This window comes from Cervus elaphus, chromosome 5 (assembly GCF_910594005.1).
Source record: "Cervus elaphus chromosome 5, mCerEla1.1, whole genome shotgun sequence".
In the NCBI taxonomy this organism is placed as follows: domain Eukaryota; kingdom Metazoa; phylum Chordata; class Mammalia; order Artiodactyla; family Cervidae; genus Cervus; species Cervus elaphus.
The window spans coordinates 58,120,361-58,143,204 of record NC_057819.1 but is presented as its reverse complement, the minus strand read 5'-3'; the positions used below and the strand labels follow the sequence as shown (position 1 = coordinate 58,143,204).

The following is a 22,844-nucleotide window of genomic DNA, read 5'->3' as shown; positions in this document are numbered from 1 at the left end:
TATTAAAATAGCCATTGAAAAAACCCAAAATATAATATTTCTAGAAACTCATTCTTTTTTTAAAAGAAATACTTGACTGGTAGAAAATGTTTCTCTAGCCAAATTAGTAGCCTTGTGCTCTTTTAAATAGCATTACTTGAAATGCTTCTAAAAGTACTTTTTCCCATATTAAATGTCAAATTATACACCTTCCTTGCAACTTTTTTTATGGAGAAATTTCATCAAAGAATGAGACTGTGTTTCATTCGCTGAAGTGAATTATAATTTCAAGCATATGTTTACAACAGTTTGAAGGTGATCTTGAGTAACATATAAGTAGTATCTTTTTAGTAGAATATACCCCTTGGATTTTCCTTATTTGACTGATATTGTGGCATGTAAGGCTTCCCTGGTGGCTCGGTCAGTGAAGAGTCTGCCTGCAGTGTGGGAGACCTGGGTTCAATCCCTGAGTCAGAAAGATCCCCTGGAGAAGGAAATGACAACCCACTTCAGTATCCTTGCCTGGAAAATCCCGTGGACAGAGGAGCCTGGCAGGCTACAAAAGAGTTGGACATGTCTGAGCGACTAAGCGTAGGCATACAGTGGCTTGGAAAGAAAACTATACATAGAGTAAATGAAAGACTCCAGGAACTGAACAGCATTAAAATAACATATGGATTTCATACACATAAAAAGTAAAGAGCATACAGATGGGCTTTGTTTGTTTGTTTGTTTGTTTGTTTTAAAGAATCTTTAATAATAATTTGAGGTTAAAAATTTTTTCATCATATCTTTTATGATTCTCTACTTCAGCCGGTTGTAGTGATCCACAGACTTCCCACATGAGGGGATCGGCATGCACAAAGGCTTACACTTTGTGGGAACCTTATAATTGACTTGGGTTAGAATTAAGAAAAATTGCATTTCAAGAAGACAGGGAGGTAGGATTTCGCTCCCACCTCTGTCCCCTTGAGGAAATAGTGATGGCAGCCTTTCAGGTCTTCCCCACACCTCTGGTCCTCTCTATCAGTGAATGATGAAAGAATCTTTAGACAACTGGTGACCAAGCAATTGGTCACCAAGCTTTACCAACTGGGCTCTTGTATTTGCAGCTTTGGTTTTCAGTCCCGTTCCTGCCAACTGCAGTGATACGGCCTTTGAACAAACAGACTTTCAAAAGTTAAAAGGCAGTAAGTCAATCCTCTGGAAATGTTGCAGAAACGCAGATTCAAATCATAAATAAGGAAATGCATTGAGTACATTAAATAGACGTAGAAAAATGGATTTCTGTCTTTTGTAGTAAGGTAATTGGGCACCACTGCTTGGCAGGAGCTGGTGCTATTGAGCCTGCCGTAGCTGCCACAGGTTGATAGGCAGGTGATCAGGCAGCTTCCACCGGGGTCTGCACAGGAGGCCTACCTAATATGCTGTCTGCCCTAAGGGCCTATGGGAACACAGTTGGATTATTATGTTAATGCATGAGCCTGCTGCCCTCTTCCTATCCCAGCTGGGTTCCCTGTTGTTAGGAACTGCTTTGCACTGACAGTAGGGTAATATGCTTCATGATTGAAAGGGCAAAGGGGCTTGGAAGGGAAAAAAAAAATAAGAATAGGCCTGCACAGATATGTAAATGAGGGAAGGAAATCTGTAGGAAGACTTCACTATTAAGTAGAGAGAGAAAGTTTATTACAAAGTTCTTTTTCTCATAACACAATGAGTGGTTTTACTCATTTCTTAATTACTTTCTGGGCTTGCTTTCCATCCTAACACTGGTGTATATAGCACAGGGCAGTGTTTTCCAAAACAGGCACTTATGTTGATTTGTTTTCAACTTAAGATGCTCTTACACATTGGTACCCAGGTAGAGGGCTGACAATAGTGCATTTTTTTTTCACACTTTCATTATTCTTTAATTCTTATGCCATAGTTATTCCACTATATTCTTTAGAAAGAAATTCTTTTAGGTTGCTGAAGAATTTATTGTTTGTATTGACGCCACTTTTATTTCTCTTTATTTTTGATGCAGCTTTAGAAAACTGCCTAAACCTATCTTTTGGGTGTAGGTAGGGGTGGATGTGAGGAAATGGTTGAATGAGGCGGAAGGATATTTGAGACGGGGTTATGAGTTGGATATTAGTAAGGGTTCAAATTGCAGTAGCACTTTATTTTCAGTTGAAGTTTTTAATGTTGACATTGTAATACAGTTGAAAAGAGTGTGAGCTTTGGTGTCTACAGACCTGTACAAATCCTGGCTTTATTAATGACTAGCTCTCTAGTTTTAGATAAATTACTTTACCTCTCATCTACTTTACCTGTAAAATGGGCATAATATGAATTTTAAATGAAAGGATAATGAATGTAAATCATTTAGTCTGACCTAGAGTGAGTACTCATAAATGCATGCCATAATGATACTTAATTGCCATTATGGCAGTATTAATTTTCATTTATTAGATGATTATTTTAATATGTGTGGCTCTATTCATCAAATAGATTTCAATCAACTGAAGATTTTTTATCTTTTTCCTCGATGATCTACCTTTTTATCATCAAGCCTCACCAAGTGGAAGTAACTGTAAGTTAAACCAAAATTCAAGACAGAAAATTGTTCAAATAGACATTATTTAACTGAAAGGGTTAATCCGAATACATGTGTGTGCTGTGTCGCTCAGTCATGTCTGACTCTTTGTGATGGATGAACTGCAGCCCTCCATGCTTGAATCCTAGAATATATTCTTAAACAATTAGTTTTATAATATGACATACTTCAAATGATAAAAGAATATTGAATGGAAAAGAAAATCTAGTTGGGCCAGCGTTCTAGACAGTTCTGGAGGTACTTTCAGCGTTTGCCTAAATTCAGTGTGTGTGTGTGCTGAGTCTCTTCAGTCGTGTCCGACTCTTTGCAGCCCTATGGACAGTTGCCCACCAGGCTCCTCTGTCCATGGGATTCTCCAGGCAAGAATACTGGAGTGGGTTGCCATGCCCTTCTCCAGGGGATCTTCTCAGCCTAGGGATCAAACCCACGTCTCCTGTGGCTTCTGTGTTGCAAGTGGATTCTTTACCACTTGGCCAATGGGGAAGCTCTAAATTTGGGAAAGTTTCCAAATATTCCTGTATGTGTGACAACTGTTTCTAATTCATTTCTTTAAGCTAACTTTAAATGGCAGTATATTTTAAATATATCTCTTGTGTTTATTACTTAGCACCATACCTGATGTGTGAGATGATTGTGTAAAGATGATGTGTACACAGTGCCTGACACACAAGGAAGAATTGGGAGATGATGGTCACTGATAATGTTGCCAACTCATCCCAGCAGACAAGCCTGTGTTGGTAACTTTGCAGATTAAAAAGGAGGAACTTCAGGGAGATTCTGAAGCTCAGCAAATGCAGAAAGTCTGGGTCTAGTATAGGCTCCCTAAGGCTAGTAGGATGGTTACCATATATCTGGCAAGAAAGGATCTACATGATTTTTTATAATTCTTTCAAATCATTTTACTATTCCACTGAAAGCTTGGTTAAAGTTTAAGATAGGTACCTTGTGTTATATTAGCAAAAAGACTGTGTTCTAAAAAGGTAAATGTGCATTTACATATACAGAATAAAAGGGGAGGGACCAGTTTTAAGCAATCCTTCTTTATGGTTATAGCAAGATTTTGTACATGTCTCCACATGGCTCAGTTATATGTTTGGGGTGTGTGTGGAAACAGTAAGACCATGAAATTAGTGGAGAAATAGTCAAAGGATCATGCCTTTCTTTACGTCCTTGTTTTCTACCAACCAACTGTGCATGCTGTGTACCCTACCTGTTGTCAGAACTCAGTTATATATCTGCCCCACACATAGCTATTATGCACAGAAAGAAGCCCATCCCAGGGTAAATAATAAACTGTTTTAAAGGAAGTCTACTTTGAAGAAAATCTAAGCAGTCTATTTGATTTAAATAAACATTTGTCCAATGTCTGGTTTTCTTTAAAGTAGCTTTGGATTTGACATATCCTAGGTGGCGCTAGTGGTAAAGAACCTGTCTGCTAATGCAGGAGGCATAAGAGATGCAGATTCGATCCCTGGATTGGGAAGATCCCCTGGAGGAGGGCATGGCAACCCACTCCAGTATTCTTGCCTGGAGAATCCCGTGGACAGCGGAGTGTGGCGGACTACAGTCCATGGGATCTCAAAGAGTCGGTCACGACTGAAGCGACTTAGCACACACACACTGTAGATTGAATACTCCATTATATATTGAAATACATACTCCATTGTAGATTGAAAATTCTTGAGGACAAGGGTCACATCTTCTATTAAACAAAACAAAACAGAAGCCCAGTTCCTTATACACAGAAGGAATGCATCAAATGCTTACTGACTGAATAACTGGGTTGGTTTCAGTGATGATACTCAGATTTTAGGTTCATGGATCCTAGCGTTCCTTCTTTTCTCTTTCCTTTCCTCAGTACTGCTCTTGAGAAAGCTCGGTCACATACCCTTTGGGAATTTTTTGAAGCTGCTGATTGGGTTCAATTTTCAACCTCTCTGCCGCCAATGGTAACTTCTAAGGACCATCTTCCTACCTCTACCCACCATTCGACCTTGTTACACCTTCGCCATGTTGTTATTTTATCAGGGGTGTGAGAAAAACTGGACTTGGAGAAATGATAACTGGATTGAGATGCACTTCACAGAAAGATACAACGATTTTGCCAGAGGGATTGGTTTCTGTTCTCCTGGGAGCCATTAGCTTCTCTAATGACCCTGCTGTCCCTCTGGTTGTGTTCCCCAGTCAGCCTTTGCCTTTCAGAAGATGCTCTGAGCACCCTAAATGATTGTTTTATTCCCAACCCCAATCCTAGTTAGAATTGTTAGGACCCACTCTGCTATGGAGGTTCATTTCTGCCTTTTCTCCCAATCCAGTTCCAGGACTTGTTTCAGGTTTTAACCCAGAAAGCGGTTAAAAAAAAATTGTTGAATATTTCCTGAGGTCTGACAAATCACTAGATACTAAAAAAGAATACTATGTAATAAGTTATGATTCAATACACAGTGAGTTATGTTGTAAAAAACAACACTGCATTTTTTAAAAGACTTGCTTGCCTCACACCAAAATATACATCCTTTCTTTTTTTTCCGCTACCTTAAGATGTTTGTCTCTTACTTTTTCAGATTTACCAGAAATTTTGCCTCTATTTCTGGATTTCTAATTTGGCAAGTCATGGGTTAATAGTTCTTACCACTTAATAATATAATATTGATGGTATAGTTAATACTGATATTTATTGAGCATTTAGTGTGCTAATACTTCATATGAATTGTCTCATTTAATTCACACTACTTACAAATAGATACTAATATTACGCCTATTTTTGAGTTGAGGAAGCAGGCTCAAGGGTTAAGTTGATCTTGAAGATCCCATTAGTGCTGGTGCTGGATTCAGACCTAGTTCAGCTAAGTCTAGCGCCCTCTAGGGTGTGCCTGTATATCATGGCTGTTTTTGCACTGAAACCCTAGCCCTCTTTTCCTACCTGTCTCTCTCCAGTCTTTGGGTTCCCTCTGTATCTATTTTTGCATAGGAGGTTGTGTCCCATCAGACATAATCATATCACTTAGGTCTAGGGAGATGGATCATGGATAAATAAAAGGAAAACCATGCTAGTAAGTTGTTGTTGTTTTAACTCTACTTTTCAGGGTTGACTAGGTAGGCAACCTAGTATTGTGGTGTGTGTTCTGGCTAAATCACTTCAGTCGTGTCTGACTCTTTGTGACCCAATGGACCCTAGACTACCAGGCTTCTCTGTCCATTGGGTTCTCCAGATAGGACCCAGGGAGGATCGAACCCACGTTTCTTATATCTCCTGAATTGGCAGGTAGTTTTTTGTTTTTTTTTTTTTCCCACCACTAATACCACTTGGGAAGCCCTTAGGTAACTTGGTATTATCTCATAATAATAATCTCAAAGGAAAAAATAAGAGCTAGCCTAACTAGTCCCTCTTTTGCTAGTAAAGCTTGGCAGCAAAGGTTGTATGGGTGGTGAATAGTTAACAGGAAGCTGACTGTTGAAGGGAGTGGAATCTGTATTAGTTTTCTTGAAGATAAACCTCACCTTGGAGGTAACAATCTAATAAGTGCACTGACAGACCTTGAAGAGAAAAGTTACTAAGAAGAAACTGGGCATAAGTTAATAAGTCAGATTTTACCTTCATGATAAAGCCTGCCCTGGCTGCTGGAAACTGATTGAGAAGGCAGTGAAGTTTGGCTTTCAGCAAGATTTTAGGTTTTGTAGGAGGACTCCTGAGAGTCCTAAGAACGAAACTTCTGAAATCATTTATTCAGGCTCTCAACCAGACAGGAAGTTGTCTGTTGAAGTTCCAGTGGTTTGAGAGAATTCTAGTTATAATGAACAATTGAATATAAGTATTCTGTCCTAAGGCTTTCTTCCTGAGCCTAAGACTGCATCTCACATTGATACAGTGGTTTTAGGAGTTCCAGTGTCACCACTAATTCACTGCACTTATTTCCCTCAAACACTTCACTTCTCTGAGCCTTATTTTTCAGTCTGTAAAATGGAATAATACCTCATAGGGTTATTTGGGGAATTATGAGAAATATCACTTGTTTGGCATATAGAAGATGCTGAAAAAATGTCAGCTTCCCCTGCACCCTGCCAACTTATGAAATGCTATTTTGAAGGAAAAGTAAAGTAATAGAAGTTGTCATTTCATTATAAATTGCTGGGTCAGGAAGCAGGTTTTATCTCCTCATCTTGTAGAATATTATGCATCAACTCTCCATTAAGCCCCTGTGAGCTTCCAGTATAGGGGAAAAAATAAAGTTTGATTAATAAAAACTCTTAGAAGGTAGTTTTTAAACTGTGATGAAGCTCGGTTGAAGGTAGCCAAGTGGGGCCATTTCCAGGAGTCTTCGAGGTGAGGCAATTTGTTTTTGTACTTGTATCAGTGCTTTTACTCTTTCTAATCTCATTTCTAGTCCCTTAGGATACATAATAAAGTCTTCAGTACTATACATTTTTATTAAACATCTTTTTTGGACTCAAATTTGCATTTCAGATAATATAACAAAATGTATGTGTTTCAAGTATTCACTGCATAATTGTGATTAGAACATGTAATCCCTCAAAAGATGTTAATTGCAATTTAAATTCACACTGAATTTAATTAAGTGAGTTGGGGATTAGAAAGTAGATGTAAGGAGTAGTTAAGGGAATACATTTTGAAAAAGCATCCATATTTTTTTCTGAAAAATATAAACCTCTTTCAAGCTGAAGATTAGAAAGCTGTGGGAAATATGGAAGAGAGGGGAGGAAACAGGTTAAGGGACATGCTAGAAAAATCTTAAAACTGTGTTCACAATTTAGATCTTGTATTTAAGCTAATTGTGGTTAAAGAAGGAGAGCTGGTTTGAGTAATCTTCTCATTTATATTCCTAAAGAGTCTTTAAGTGCTTGTTAACTCACTTAGTGTCTGATAAAGACTTCAGTTAAACTGAGATCTTTAAGAACTCCAGAGAAAGGGAAGGAAGTATTGAATAGATAGAGGCCTTTTAATCCAATCATTAATTGCTGCTTCAATATTCCTTACAGTATTCTGGTCAACAGGGTGTTTCATGAATAACTAGGTGTAATAGACACTTTGTGCACAGACAGTTCATATTTAAGCAGTGCTTTTCTACAATAACTTCATTGTATTAATGGATATAACAAGTAGCACTGAAAGAAAAACAAACACATTATTTTTCCCCCTAATTTCTATAGGATATTAAAATTTGAGATTTAAAGTCTTAAAAATAAGTATTGAGCAGTCATCTCTCTAAGTGATTGGGAGAATGAAGTATTGAAATTAATTATTTGATATTGAATCTAAAAACAGTTTTCAAAAGAAGTAACATTGTGGCTCATTTTATTTTATTCTTGAATAATTTATTTATTTCAGTTGGAGGCTAATTACTTTACAATATTGTGGTGGTTTCTCCCATACATCGACATGAATCAGCCATGTATGTACATCTGTTCCCCCATCTTGAAACCCCCCTCCCACCTTCCTCCCCATTCCATCACTCAGAGTCATCCCAGAGCACTGGCTTTGAGTGCCCTGCTTCATGAATTGAACTTGCACTGGTCATCTATTTTACATATGGTAATATACATGTTTCAATACTATTCTCTCAGACCATCCCACCCTTGCCTTCTCCCACAGAGTCCAAAAATCTGTTCTATACATCTGTGTCTCTTTTGCTGTCTTGCATATAGGGTTGTCATTACCATTTTTCTAAATTTCATATATATGCATTAATAAACTGTATTGGTATTTTTCTTTCTGACTGACTTCACTCTGTATAATAGGCTCCAGTTTCATCCACCTCATTAGAACTGACTCAAATGAGTTCTTTTTTATAGCTGAGTAGTATTCCATTGTGTATATGTACCACAGCTTTCTTATCCATTCATCTGCTGATGGATATCTAGGTTGCTTCCATGTCCTGGCTATTTTAAGCAGTGCTGCGATGAACGTTGTGGTATACGTGTCTCTTTCAGATCTGGTTTCCTCAGTGTGTATGCCCAGCAGTGGGATTGCTGGGTCATATGGCAGTTCTATTTCCAGTTTTTTTAAGGAATCTCCACACTGTTCTCCATAGTGGCTGTACTAGTTTGCATTCCCACCAACAGTGTAAGAAGGTTCCCTTTTCTCCACACCCTCTCCAGCATTTATTGCTTGTAGACTTTTTGCTAGCAGCCGTTCAGACCTGTGTGAGATGGTACCTCATTGTGGTTTTGATTTGCATATCTCTGATAATGAGTGATGTTGAGCATCTTTTCATGTGTTTGTTATCCATCTGTATGTCTTCTTTGGAGAAATGTCTGTTTAGTTCTTTGGCCCACTTTTTGATTAGGTTGTTTATTTTTCTGATATTGAGCTGCATGAGCTGCTTGTATATTTTTGAGATTAATTCTTTGTCAGTTGCTTCATTTGCTATTATTTTCTTCCATCCTGAAGGTTACCTTTTCATCTTGCTCATAGTTTCCTTCATTGTGCAAAAGCTTTTAAGTTTAATTAGGTCCCATCTGTTTATTTTTGTTTTTATTTCCATTACTCTGTGAGGTAGGTCATAGAGGATCTTGCTGTGATTTATGTCAGAGTGTTTTCCTCTAAGAGGTTTATAGTTTCTGGCCTTACATTTAGATCTTTAATCCATTTTGAGTTTATTTTTCTGTTTGGTGTTAGAAAGTGTTCTAGTTTCATTCTTTTACAGGTGGTTGACCAGTTTTCACAGTGCCACCTGTTAAAAGAAATTGTCTTTTCTCCATTGTGTATTTTTGCCCCCTTTGTCAAAGATAAAGTGTCCATAGGTGTTTGGGTTTATCTCTGGGCTTTCTATTCTGTTCCATTGATCTATATTTCTGTCTTTGTGCCAGTGGCATACTGTCTTGATGACTGTAGCTTTGTAGTATAGTCTGAAGTCAGGCAGGTTGATTCCTCCACTTCCATTCTTTTTTCTCAAGATTGCTTGGGCTATTCGAGGTTTTTTGTGTTTTCATACAAATTGCAAAATTATTTGTTCTAATGCTGTGAAAAATAATGTTGGTAGCTTGATAGGAATTGCATTGAATCTGTAAATTGCTTTGGGGAGTATAGTGATTTTCACTATATTGACTCTTCCAATCCATGAAAATGGTATATTTCTCCATTTATTTGTGTCATCTTTGATTTCTTTCATCAGTGTTTTATAGTTTTCTATATATAGGTCTTTTGTTTCTTTCGGTAAATTTATTCCTATTTTATTCTTTTTGTTGCAATGGTGAGTGGAATCGTTTCCTTAATTTCTCTTTCTGTTTCCTCATTGTTAGTGTATAAGAATGCAGGGGATTTGTGTGTATTAATTTTATATCCTGCAACTTTGCTATATTCACTGATTAGCTCTAGTAATTTTCTCGTGGTGTCTTTGGGGTTTTCTATATAGAGGATAATGTCATCTGCAAACAGTGAGAGTTTTACTTCTTCTTTTCCAATTCAGATTCCTTTTATTTCTTTTTCTTCTCTGATTGCTGTGGCTAGGACTTCCAAAACTATGTTGAATAGTAGTGGTGAGAGTAGGCACCCTTGTCTTGTTCCTGACTTTAGAGGAAATGCTTTCAATTTTTTGCCATTGAGGGTAATTTTTGCTGTGGGTTTGTCATATATGGCTTTTATTATGTTGAGGTAGTTCTTTCTATGCCTGCTTTCTGGAGAGTTTTTTATCATAAATGGATGTTGAATTTTGTCAAAGGCTTTCTCTGCATCTATTGAGATAATCATATGGTTTTTATCTTTCAATTTGTTAATATGGTATATCACATTGATTGATTTAGCAAATATTGAAGAAACCTTGCATCCCTGGGATAAAGCCTACTTGGTCATGATGTATGATCTTTTTAATATGTTGTTGGGTTCTGTTTGCTAGAATTTTGTTGAGGATTTTTGCATCTATGGTCATCAGTGATATTGGCCTGTAGTTTTCTTTTTTTGTGCTATCTTTGTCTGGTTTTGGTATTAGGATGATGTAGGCTTCATAGAATGAGTTTTGAAGTTTATCTTCCTCTGCAATTTTCTGGAAGAGTTTGAGTAGGATAGGTGTCAGCTCTTCTTTAAAATGTTTGGTAGAATTCACCTGTGAAGCCATCTGGTTCTGGGCTTTTGTTTGTTGGAAGATTTTTTTTTTTTTTCTTTTATGTTATTTATTTATTTATTTATTTTTAAGACATATAGATTAATTTTATTTTTTTTTTTAATTTTTTTATTAGTTGGAGGCTAATTACTTCACAACATTTCAGTGGGTTTTGTCATACATTGATATGAATCAGCCATAGATTTACACTTATTCCCCATCCCGATCCCCCCTCCCACCTCCCTCTCCACCCGATTCCTCTGGGTCTTCCCAGTGTACCAGGCCCGAGCACTTGTCTCATGCATCCCACCTGGGCTGGTGATCTGTTTCACCATAGATAGTATACATGCTGTTCTTTTGAAACATCCCACCCTCACCTTCTCCCACAGAGTTCAAAAGTCTGTTCTGTATTTCTGTGTCTCTTTTTCTGTTTTGCATATAGGGTTATCGTTACCATCTTTCTAAATTCCATATATATGTGTTAGTATGCTGTAATGTTCTTTATCTTTCTGGCTTACTTCACTCTGTATAAGGGGCTCCAGTTTCATCCATCTCATTAGGACTGGTTCAAATGAATTCTTTTTGACGGCTGAGTAATATTCCATGGTGTATATGTACCACAGCTTCCTTATCCATTCATCTGCTGATGGGCATCTAGGTTGCTTCCATGTCCTGGCTATTATAAACAGTGCTGCGATGAACATTGGGGTGCACGTGTCTCTTTCAGATCTGGTTTCCTCAGTGTGTATGCCCAGAAGTGGTATTGCTGGGTCATATGGCAGTTCTATTTCCAGTTTTTTAAGGAATCTCCACACTGTTTTCCATAGTGGCTGTACTAGTTTGCATTCCCACCAACAGTGTAAGAGGGTTCCCTTTTCTCCACACCCTCTCCAGCATTTATTGCTTGTAGACTTTTGGATAGCAGCCATCCTGACTGGTGTGTAATGGTACCTCATTGTGGTTTTGATTTGCATTTCTCTAATAATGAGTGATGTTGAGCACCTTTTCATGTGTTTGTTAGCCATCTGTATGTCTTCTTTGGAGAAATGTCTGTTTAGTTCTCTGGCCCATTTTTTGATTGGGTCATTTATTTTTCTGGAATTGAGCTGCAGGAGTTGCTTGTATATTTTTGAGATTAATCCTTTGTCTGTTTCTTCATTTGCTATTATTTTCTCCCAATCTGACGACTGTCTTTTCACCTTACTTATAGTTTCCTTTGTAGTGCAAAAGCTTTTAAGTTTCATTAGATCCCATTTGTTTAGTTTTGCTTTTATTTCCAATATTCTGGGAGGTGGGTCATAGAGGATCTTGCTGTGATTTATGTCGGAGAGTGTTTTGCCTATGTTCTCCTCTAGGAGTTTTATAGTTTCTGGTCTTACATTTAGATCTTTAATCCATTTTGAGTTTATTTTTGTGTATGGTGTTAGAAAGTGTTCTAGTTTCATTCTTTTGCAAGTGGTTGACCAGTTTTCCCAGCACCACTTGTTAAAGAGGTTGTCTTTTTTCCATTGTATATCCTTGCCTCCTTTGTCAAAGATAAGGTGTCCATAGGTTCGTGGATTTATCTCTGGGCTTTCTATTCTGTTCCATTGGTCTATATTTCTGTCTTTGTGCCAGTACCACACTGTCTTGATGACTGTGGCTTTGTAGTAGAGTCTGAAGTCAGGCAGGTTGATTCCTCCAGTTCCATTCTTCTTTTTCAAGATTACTTTGGCTATTCGAGGTTTTTTGTATTTCCATACAAATTGTGAAATTCTTTGGTCTAGTTCTGTGAAAAATACCGTTGGTAGCTTGATAGGGATTGCATTGAATCTATAGATTGCTTTGGGTAGAATAGCCATTTTGACAATATTGATTCTTCCAATCCATGAACACGATATATTTCTCCATCTGTTTGTGTCCTCTTTGATTTCTTTCATCAGTGTTTTATAGTTTTCTATGTATAGGTCTTTTGTTTCTTTAGGTAGATATACTCCTAAGTATTTTATTCTTTTTGTTGCAATGGTGAATGGTATTGTTTCCTTAATTTCTCTTTCTGTTTTTTCATTGTTAGTATATAGGAATGCAAGGGATTTCTGTGTGTTAATTTTATATCCTGCAACTTTACTATATTCATTGATTAGTTCTAGTAATTTTCTGGTAGAGTCTTTAGGGTTTTCTATGTAGAGGATCATGTCATCTGCAAACAGTGAGAGTTTCACTTCTTCTTTTCCTATCTGGATTCCTTTTACTTCTTTTTCTGCTCTGATTGCTGTGGCCAAAACTCCCAACACTATGTTGAACAGTAGTGGTGAGAGTGGGCACCCTTGTCTTGTTCCTGATTTCAGGGGAAATGCTTTCAATTTTTCACCATTGAGGGTGATTGTTGGAAGATTTTTGATTACAGTTTCAATTTCCACACTTGTGATGGATCTGTTAAGATTTTCTATTTCTTCCTGGTTCAGTTTTGGAAGGTTATATTTTTCTAAGACTTTGTCCATTTCTTCCAAGTTTTCCATTTTATTGGCGTATAGTTGCTCGTAGTAGTCTCTTATGATCTTTTGTATTTCTGTGTTGTTTGTTGTGATTTCTCCATTTTCATTTCTAATTTTGTTGATTTTATTCTTCTCCCTTTTTTTTCTTGATGAGTCTGGCTAACGGTTTGTCTATTTTATTTATCTTCTCAAAGAACCAGCTTTTAGTTTTGTTGATTTTTTGCCATAGTCTCCTTTGTTTCTTTTTCAATTATTTCTACTCTGATTTTTATGATTTTTTTTCCTTCTACTAACTTTGGGGTTCTTCTTTTCTTCTTTTTCTCATTGCTTTAGGTGTAAAGTTAGGTTATTCATTTGATGTTTCTCTTGTTTCTTGAGGTAGGCTTATATTGCTATGAACCTTCCTTTTAGCACTGCTTTTACTGAATCCCATAGGTTTTGCATTGTCGTGTTTTCATTTTCATTTGTTTCTATACATATTTTCATTTCCTTTTTGATTTCTTCTGTGATCTGTTGGTTATTCAAAAGGGTGTTGTTTAGCCTCCATATGTTTGTATTTTTAATAGTTTTTTTTCCTCTGTTGTTGACATATAATCTTACTGCATTGTGATCAGAAAAGATGCTTTAAATAATTTCAATTTTTAAAAATTTACCAAGGCTAGATTTATGGCCCAGGATGTGATCTATACTGGAGAATGTTCTGTGTGCACTTGAGAAAGAGGTGAAATCCTTTGTTTTGGGGTGAAATGCCCTATAGATATCAATTAGGTCCAACTGGTCCATTGTATCTCTTAAAGTTTCTGTTTCCTTGCTGATTTTTTGTTTGGTTGATCTATCCATAGGTGTGAGTGGGGTATTAAAGTCCCCCGCTATTATTGTGTTACTGTTAATTTCCCCTTTCATGCTTGTTAGCATTTGCCTTACATATTGAGGTGCTCCTATGTCATGTGCATATATATTTATAATTGTTATAGCTTCTTCTTGGATTGATCTTTTGATCATTATGTAGTGCCCTTCTTTGTCTCTTTTTAGAGTCTTTATTTCAAAGTCTGTTTCATCTGATAAGAGTATTGCTACTCCCTCCTGCTTTCTTTTGGTCTCCATTTGCGTGAAATATCTTTTTGCAGCCCTTTACTTTCAGTCTGTGTGTGTCCCTAGGTTTGAGATGGGTCTCTTGTAGACAGTATGCATAGGGGTCTTGTTTTTGTATCCATTCGACCAGTCTTGTCTTTTGGTTGGCGCATTTAACCCATTTACATTTAAGGTAATTATTGATAAGTGTGATCCTGTTATCATTTACTTTGTTGTTTTAGGTTCATTTTTATAAACCTTTTCTGTGTTTCCTGTCTAGAGAAGATCCTTTAGCATTTGTTGAAGAGCTGGTTTGGTGGTGTGGAATTCTCTCAGCTTTTGCTTATCTGTAAAGCTTTTTATTTCTCTTTCATATTTGAATGAGATCCTTACTGGGTAGAATAATCTTGGTTGTAGGTTTTTCTCTTTCATCACTTTAAGTATGTCCTGCCATTCCCTACTGGCCTGAGAGTTTCTTTTGAAAGATCAACTGTTATCCTTATGGGAATCCCCTTGTGTGTTATTTGTTGTTTTTCCCTTGCTGCTTTGTGTTTGATCTTTGGTAGTTTGATTAATATGTGTCTTGGGGTGTTTCACCCTGGGTTTATCCTCTTTGGGACTCTTGGTTTTTTTTTGACTCTTGGCTATTTACTTCCCCATTGTAGGGAAATTTTCGACTGTTATCTCCTCAATATTTTCTCATGCCCTTTCTTTGCATCTTCTTCTGGGACACCTATGATTTGAATGTTGGGGCATTTAACATTGTCCCAGAGGTCTTGGAGGTTGTCCTCATTTCTTTTAATTCTTTTTTCTTTTTTTCCTCTCTGCTTCATTTATTTCAACTATTCTATCTTCCACCTCACTTGTCCTCTCTTATACCTCAGTTATTATACTGATGGTTCCCTCCAGAAAGCTTTTAATCTCAGTTATTGAAAGGTTGTTGCTGAACCACAAAAAGACTCCGGGATACTTCTTATCAACCTATCTAGGAAATGACTCTCTCATTATTGCATTGTTCATTATTGATTGACTCTTCTTTATTTCTTCTAGGTCCTTGTTGAACATTTCTTGCATCTTGTCAATCCTTGTCTCTAGTCTATTTATCTGTAACCCCATTTTGTTTTTAAGATTTTTGACCATTTTTACTATGATTATTCTGAATTCTTTTCCAGATAGACTCCCTATCTCCCTCTCTTTTGTTTGGTTTGGTGGGTTTTTGTCATGTTCTTTCACCTGCTGAATATTTCTCTGCATTTCCATTTTGTTTAGATTGCTGTATTTGGAGTGCCCTTTCTGCAGGCTGGAAGTTTGTGGTTCCTCTTAAGTGTGGAGTCTGCTCCCTATGGGTGGGGTTAGACTAGTGGCTCATCAAGGTTTCCTGGTTGGGGGAACTTGTGTCTGTGTTCTGATGGGTGGAGTGGGATCTCTTCTCTCTGGAGTGCAATGAAGTGTCCAGTAATGAGTTTTGGGATGTCTGTGGGTTTGGCATGGATTTGGGCAGCCCGTCTTTTAATGTTCAGGGTTGTGTTCCTGTTTTGCTGGAGAAGTAGGATGGTGTGTCTTGCACTGGAACTTGTTGGCTCTTGGGTGGAGCTTGGTTTTATTGGAGGTATGGAGACTTTGGGGTGAGCTCTTGTCTATTAATGTTCTCTGGAGTCAGGAGTTCTCTGATGTTCTCAAGTTTTGGAGTTAAGCCTCCTGCCTCTGGCTTTCAGTCTTACTCTTACAGTAGCCTTAAAACTTCTCCATCCATACAGCACAGAAGATAAAACCCCTAGGTTAGTGGTGAAACAATTCTCCACAGCCTGGAACACCCAGTGAGATTCATAGAGTTATATAGGGAAGAGAAGAGGGAGGTGGGAGATAGAGGTGACCAGGAGGAGAAGACGGGGAGTCAAAAGGGGAGAGAGCAATCTAGCTGGTAATCAAATACCTAAGTGCTCTCCACAGCTTGGAACACCCAGAGAGATTCACAGAGTTATGTAGAGAAAAGAAAAGGGAGGAAGGAGATAGAGGTGACCTGGAGGAAAAAAGAGAGTCAAAAGGGGAGAGAGCAATCAAGCCAATAATCAAATCCCTGAGTGAAAGAGGATACTGAAGATTAGATTCTTTTTTTTTTTTTTTTTTTTTTTGGGAGCAAATAATTTTTATTTTTTACAAATACACCAAAGAATCATGCAATGCTGCCAGCATTGGATGCAATCCTGGGCCACAAGTCTGCACATTCCTTTGCAACTGGTCCTGTGATGGCAGAACCTTTCATCTCGCCTTTATTGTTTACTATGACCCCTGCATTATCTTCAAAATAAAGAAACACACCATCTTTTCTCCGGTATGACTTTCGTTGTCGAATTACCACCGCTGGATGTACCTTCTTTCTGAGCTCTGGTTTGCCTTTCTTGACTGTGGCCATCACCATGTCACCCACACCAGCAGCAGGAAGTCTATTCAATCGTCCCTTGATCCCCTTTACAGAGATGATATACAGATTTTTGGCTCCTGTGTTGTCAGCACAGTTGATCACGGCTCCAACCGGAAGACCTAAGGAAATCCGGAATTTCGCACCAGAGGACCCACCACGTCCTCGCTTCGACATCTTGAAGGCCGGAAAGGGACAAAAAGGAAGATTAGATTCTTAAAGGTGCAAAATTGATAACAAATATCAAAGAGCAAATTTTAAAAACCTAGAATAGAGGTTAGACTCTGAAAAATACAGTATAAAAATTACAAAACAAAATCAGTCACAAAAATTAAAAAATATATGTATAGAATTTGTTTTTAAAAGAAATAGAGGTTTTGTTGTTTTTTTTTTTTTTTTTTTGGAAAGGTAATAGTAGGCTCTAAAAATGAAAGTTAAAGGAGTAGTAAAGAACTAAATTTTTTTTTTAAATTAAAAAGTGATAATAGTTAAAATATATCTAGGAATTTCTCTGGAGCTACTGTGGGCAGTGTGGCATCAGTTCAGTGTCAGATAGTCCCTTGTTCTGGCTTCTACCAGGTTTATAGGTGCCCTTCCAATGCATAGTCTCAGTATTAACTTCAGGGCTTTAATCTGTTGCATCTGTGGCTTCCAGAGTGGTTCACCCTTCTTTGTTTATTTTGGCTTCCTCTATTTGCAAGTCAAATTTCCACCCTGGAACACGGTGGTGAAGGTGGCCCCTTGTTTAGGCTCACTAGTTCAGTTGTGTTGTGGGAGGGAGGGACACTGCCAACAAATACCGCTGGCTGTGTGGGGAGTGCTCGCAGCGGATGGACCACACTGCGTGCACCACGTGTCCTGGCAGCATGTGCTTCCCGGGCCCACGCTGCTCCAGCTGCAGCGTGCTCTGCAAGGGCCCTGTCCCACGTGGGCCCTGCATTTTGTGCACTCCCCAGGTCTACACTGCTCGGGTTCTTGGGTGCTCCGCAGGGGCACAGACCTGGATAGGCTGTGCATTTGGTGCCAGTCTCGGGTCCAGGCAGCTCGGGTGGCCGGTGCTTGGTGAGTGCTCTGTCCCAGGTGGACTGTGCATCTTGTTCACCTCCGCGGTCCCCGCCGCTCGGTTTCCCAGGGGCACCATGAGAGCACAGGCCCAGTGCGCTGTGACACTCCTGCCAGATGTCAGCCATCCAGGAGCCCAGGAAGATGTGGTTAGTAACTGGTTGCCTGCTCGCAGTTTGGTGGAAGATATGGTCTCTGGGGCCGAGATTGCAGCGGCCCCTTGCCTCCCGGCTTTGGGTGTCGCATGCCTGCCTCTCTGCCTCTGGGGAGGGAGGGCCCTACAGGGCAGCTGGCTTGCCCTCCTTTGCTATTCTCTCAGTCGTTTGAGAACGCAAGGGGTCACCGTGCGGTGTTAGAGGCTTTAGCGGGAAAGGTCTTTATTTTTTCTGTCTGGCGATCCCATTGTTTGGGTTGCTGTCTCACATTAGCTCCCTCAGATTATCCTCAGGGCATTCAGGCCCGGTGCTTACCCTTAGGACCGATGTGCAGCCCAGGCCTCCCTGCCCAGCCCCCACTCGCTGGTAGCTGACCCGAGCATCCATGCCGCTTCTCTGTCTCTGCTTGTGGTTGTGGTTAGCTGCATGTCTGTGGGTTTTGTTTTCTTTTTCTCCCAGTTATGTTGCCCTCTAAGATTCCAAAACTCCCCACAGACATGCCTGTGGGAGGCTTTCCTACTGTGTGGAAACTTCTCCTTCATGCCTCCCTCCCCAGGATGGGTCTCCATCCCTAAATCTTTTGTCTCTGTTGTTGTCTTTTATATTTTGTCCTACCTCCTTTGGAAGAGATTGGGCTGCCTTTCTGGGTGCCTGCCTCCTCTGCCAGCATTCAGAAGTTGTTTTGTATGAGTTGCTCAACATTCAAGTGATCTTTTGATGAATTTGTGGGGGAGAAAGTGGTCTCCCTGTTCTATTCCTGTGCCATCTTGGGACCACCACCTCATTTTATTCTTAAATTTTCCCAGGGAAATGTTTTAAATCAAGAATTCATTTTAAGATGATCTAAACACAGGTTGGGCTTCCCAGGTAGTGCTAGTGATAAAGAATGCAGGAGACCTAAGAGACCACAGGTTCAATCAAGATCCCCTGAAGGAGGACATGGCAACCCACTCCAGTGTTCTTACCTGGAGGATCCCGTGGACAGAGGAGCCTGGTGGGCTACAGTCCATAAGGGTCTCAAAGAATTGGACACAGCTGAAGGGATTTAGAATTCTTGCAAACACAGTTTTAAATGTAAAGATATTATTTCTATATTTAAGACATTTTACTATTTTCTCATGTGTTTAGAAGAGGAAACATCTCAAAGATTTTTAAATTGTCTCTTAGTAGAAAAATTTCATGTGAAAATTCAAGTGGGAAGCTCTGTCTCTGTTTTGTTAGAAGTTTATGTGTGTGTGTGTGTGTAATCAGTCACCTTGTTGTGTCTGACTCTTTGCAACCCCACGGACTGCAGCCCACCAGGCTCCTCTGTCCATGGAATTTTCCAGGCAAGAATATTGGAGCAGGTTGCCATTTCCTACTCCAGGGAATCTGCCCAACCCAGGATCAAACCCACATCTCTGGCATCTGCTGCATTGTCAGGTGGACTCTTTATCACTAAAAAAGAATTGTGAATCTGACTTTATATCTTTGACTTTAAACAGAATTTTAAAGAATTCTTTGACTTTATCTGTGCTAATGCAAAGGCATGTTTAAGGGAATAAACTTTTCAAAATGAGTAAATAATATACCCTCTCTTAAAGTAAATAAAAACTCTGTTTTACCTGAGGTACTATTTGCGACTTGAAGTATTTGGACTCTTACCCGTTTTGCTTGCAACCTAAAATTATTCCAGATAAATGTCTTCGTTTATTTGCAATTTAATTTCTCCAGAATGGCTACCATGATAATGATTGTTGTGAGTTCTTTTTCTAATAACATGAAATAGTGTTATTCTCCATGAAATGACTTTTTTCTTTTGGGTTAGATTCTCATTATTGGGGCTTCCCTGGTGGCTCAGATGGTAAGGAATCTGCCAGCGATGCAGGAGACCGGTTTGATCCCTGGGTCAGGAAGATCCCCTGGAGAAGGGAATGGCTACCACTCCAAACAAGTGTTCTTGCTTGGAGAATTCCATGGACAGAGGTCTTATTATCACATAAACATAATTTTTGACCAATGGCATTTCAAAGGAAAATCTTACCATTCATTCACTGTCTTAATGTACATTGTACTGTGTCATCTTGAAGTCACATACAATATTCCAAAACAACTGTATGTATAAAATTTTATGTTCTTATTCTGTTTTAAAAATTTTTTAGTAACTTCCTTTTTTCTCATCACAAAGGCAACCTGTATTCCTAGTGGATAATCTAGAAAATATAGGTAAACAAAACAAGGAAATGTCATAATCCCACTGGTTTGATAATCATAGGGGAATTTTATGTATATCTTCTAGGCCTTTTAATCTGTATATATGTTTAATAAGAGCTTCCCCTGTGGCTCAATGGTAAAGAATCCGCCTGCTATGTAGGAGACGCAGGTTCAATCTCTGGGCCAGGAAGATCCCTTGGAGAAGAAAATGGCACCCACTCCAGTATTTTTGCCTGGGAAATCCCATGGACAGAGGAGCCTGGCAGGCTACAGTCCATGGGACTGCAAAAGAGTTGGACATGAACTCACAACTAAAAACAACAAGGTTTAATAACATAGGATCATATAATATACACTGTTTTGTAATCCTATTGGTCCACTTAACAATACATTGTGAACATGTCTCCATAGGGTTCTACCGCAGTCTTTGTAAGGACAACTGACCACTCTCATGTATGGATGTTGAGTGATTTATTTCAGCCCTAGGTAACTTTTGCTATTAAAAAAGATATTAAAATGAAAATCGTTATAGTAATTTTTTTCTTGTTCTGTATTATTTTCTTAGATCAATCTTTAAAAGTGGAATTCTCTGATTAAGGGGTATGTGTGGATGTTTTTAAAATTTTGCTACTTATTGCAACATTTCCAGCAAGGTTATAAAGGATGCAAAGGCATCTTTTCCCTGAACTGTGATCAGTCTTCAGCATTATTAATTTTTTGATTCATGGCTCACTTGATATTTTCTCCCCACCCAACTTTTGTTTACTCTTCTTAGTGCAAGTTGGTCCATGTTGTAAAGATGAGGAGTCCATGTAACATTTTATAGAACTGTGTATTTAATATTTTTATTTTATCCTCCCTAGACCCCTCCTAATTTCTACTGCTCATGTTTTAGAGTAAAATCTTGAGGGCAACATTTGAAAAGTCGCCCTATTTCTTTTATTTCAACACAGCATAGCTGCGGAATGTGTTGTTTAACGAGGTCTCTAAACGTATTATGAATGGTGTCTGTAGAAGGATCTGGGGACAAGACCTTTAAGTTTTTTTTTTTTTTAATCACATCTTTAGATCTCGGAGAATCTGAACTTATATAAGAATGTTTGGGCTGCTGTTATTACAGGGAATCCTTCTGAGAGTATCTTCTCAGTTAATTTTTTTAGAGAAAGTCACTTACAGATATAAAACGTTTGACCAGAAGAAAGCCTCAGGTTGTCAGAGTTACTTATACACCGTTGTTCAGCTGGGCGTCTTTATTAAATCATCTCTTGGCAGTCCATTAGTTGTGGTGCTACAGCTATTGCATGGCCCACTAAGCTAATATACCTTCAATCACTACCAGAAGGATAACCTTAATAAAAATTTGAAGTTGTTTAATGCTTCACTGCTTGCTGACTAGTGTTTTACGTTTTAGTGTGTCTATTTAATTTCCAGTCTGTGTATTTTTGAAATTCACATATATTTTATCTACATAATATATTACAGTCTAATAAAGATTAATGGCCTAAATAAGGAAGAGCATTCAACAGCTCTTTTAATCCTGACTTGGCCACTGCCAGAAACTGTGTGATCTTGAACAAGTCACTTCCCACATTGTGCTTTTGTCCAAACCTTATATGTAAAATTTAGGGAAACTGGGAAGATATTGGCTCTATCATTTTGGATTCTAGTGATATATGAGAGTTCTGTTTAGTCCACATCCTGACCAGCCTTGAGCTATCAGTTTTTGTTTTAAGTTTTAGCCTTTTTAGTAGGTGTGTTGTGATACTCATGATTTTACTTTACATTACCTCCAATAACTAATGATGTTGAGCATCTTTTCATGTGCTCATTTGTCATCCATATCTATTCTTTAGTGAAGTTTCTGTTCAAATCATTAGCTTACTTTTGTTGGGTTGTCATTTTATTATTTGTAAGAATTTTTAAAATATATTCTCCCTATAAGCCCTTTATCAGATATGTGTTTTCTAAATACATTCTCTCAATATGTAGCTTGGTTTTGCATTTTTATTAATAGTATCTTTGAAGGAAAAATTATTTTAATTATGATAAAGTCTAATTTATCATTTTTTAATTTTAAAGTTGAGTCTTATGTCATATCTGAGAAGTGTTGTCCTCCCCCAAAGTCACAGAGATTTTTTTCTGTTACCTTCTAGAAGTTTTTTTGCATAGAGATGTCACTTACTACTTACTGAAAATTCTTTCCCCACTGAATTACTATAGCACCTTTGCCAAAAAATAATTTACCATATCTATATCAATCTATTTCTGGAATTTCTATTTTGTTCCATTGATCTACATCCTTGTTGTTAAGCCAGTACCACACTATCTTAATTACTATCACTTTATATTGTGTCAAAACCAAGTAGTGTGAGTTTTCCAACTTTTTTTTTTTTCCAAGAAGATTTCCAAATAAATTTTAATCATCTTGTCATTTTCTTCTAAAAATCCTGCAAGGGTTTTGCTTGGAATTACAGTAAATCTGTAGATCAATCTGAGGAAAATTGACATCTTAATAACTGAGGATTTAACGCATACCTCTCTATTTAGGATTTTAAATATTTCTCAGATATTTCATGATTTTGATGTGTTGTTGTAAATGGTATTTTTTATGAATTTCAATTTTAAGTTAGTCCTTGCCAGTATATAGAAATTCATTGATTTTTATACCTTGTGTTCTTCAACATTGCTAAATTCACTTATTATTTCTTAGAGTTTTGGTGATTTTTTGACTGAGGTTTTCTAGGATCATATAATTTGTGAATAAATGGGTTTACTTCTTCCTTTCCAACCTCTTCACTTTTTATATCTTTTTCTGGCATTATTGCATGGTGAGGA

General features: G+C 38.0%; 2 protein-coding genes across 5 annotated transcripts in view; one reads left to right on the top strand and one right to left on the bottom strand.

The window, feature by feature from the left end:
• SLC10A7 (solute carrier family 10 member 7) overlaps positions 1 to 22,844 on the top strand; it is a 287,835-nt gene that overhangs the window by 56,289 nt on the left and 208,702 nt on the right. The window lies entirely within an intron of this gene.
• Positions 16,287 to 16,808, bottom strand: LOC122694178 (60S ribosomal protein L23). Its single transcript, XM_043902565.1, has one exon. It carries the CDS (start codon positions 16,774 to 16,776, stop codon positions 16,354 to 16,356), a length of 423 nt encoding a protein of 140 aa, XP_043758500.1. The 5' UTR covers positions 16,777 to 16,808; the 3' UTR covers positions 16,287 to 16,353.

Excerpts from the sequence above, each read along its gene's own strand:
- LOC122694178 (XM_043902565.1), bottom strand. The coding sequence starts at position 16,776 with ATGTCGAAGCGAGGACGTGGTGGGTCCTCTGGTGCGAAATTCCGGATT.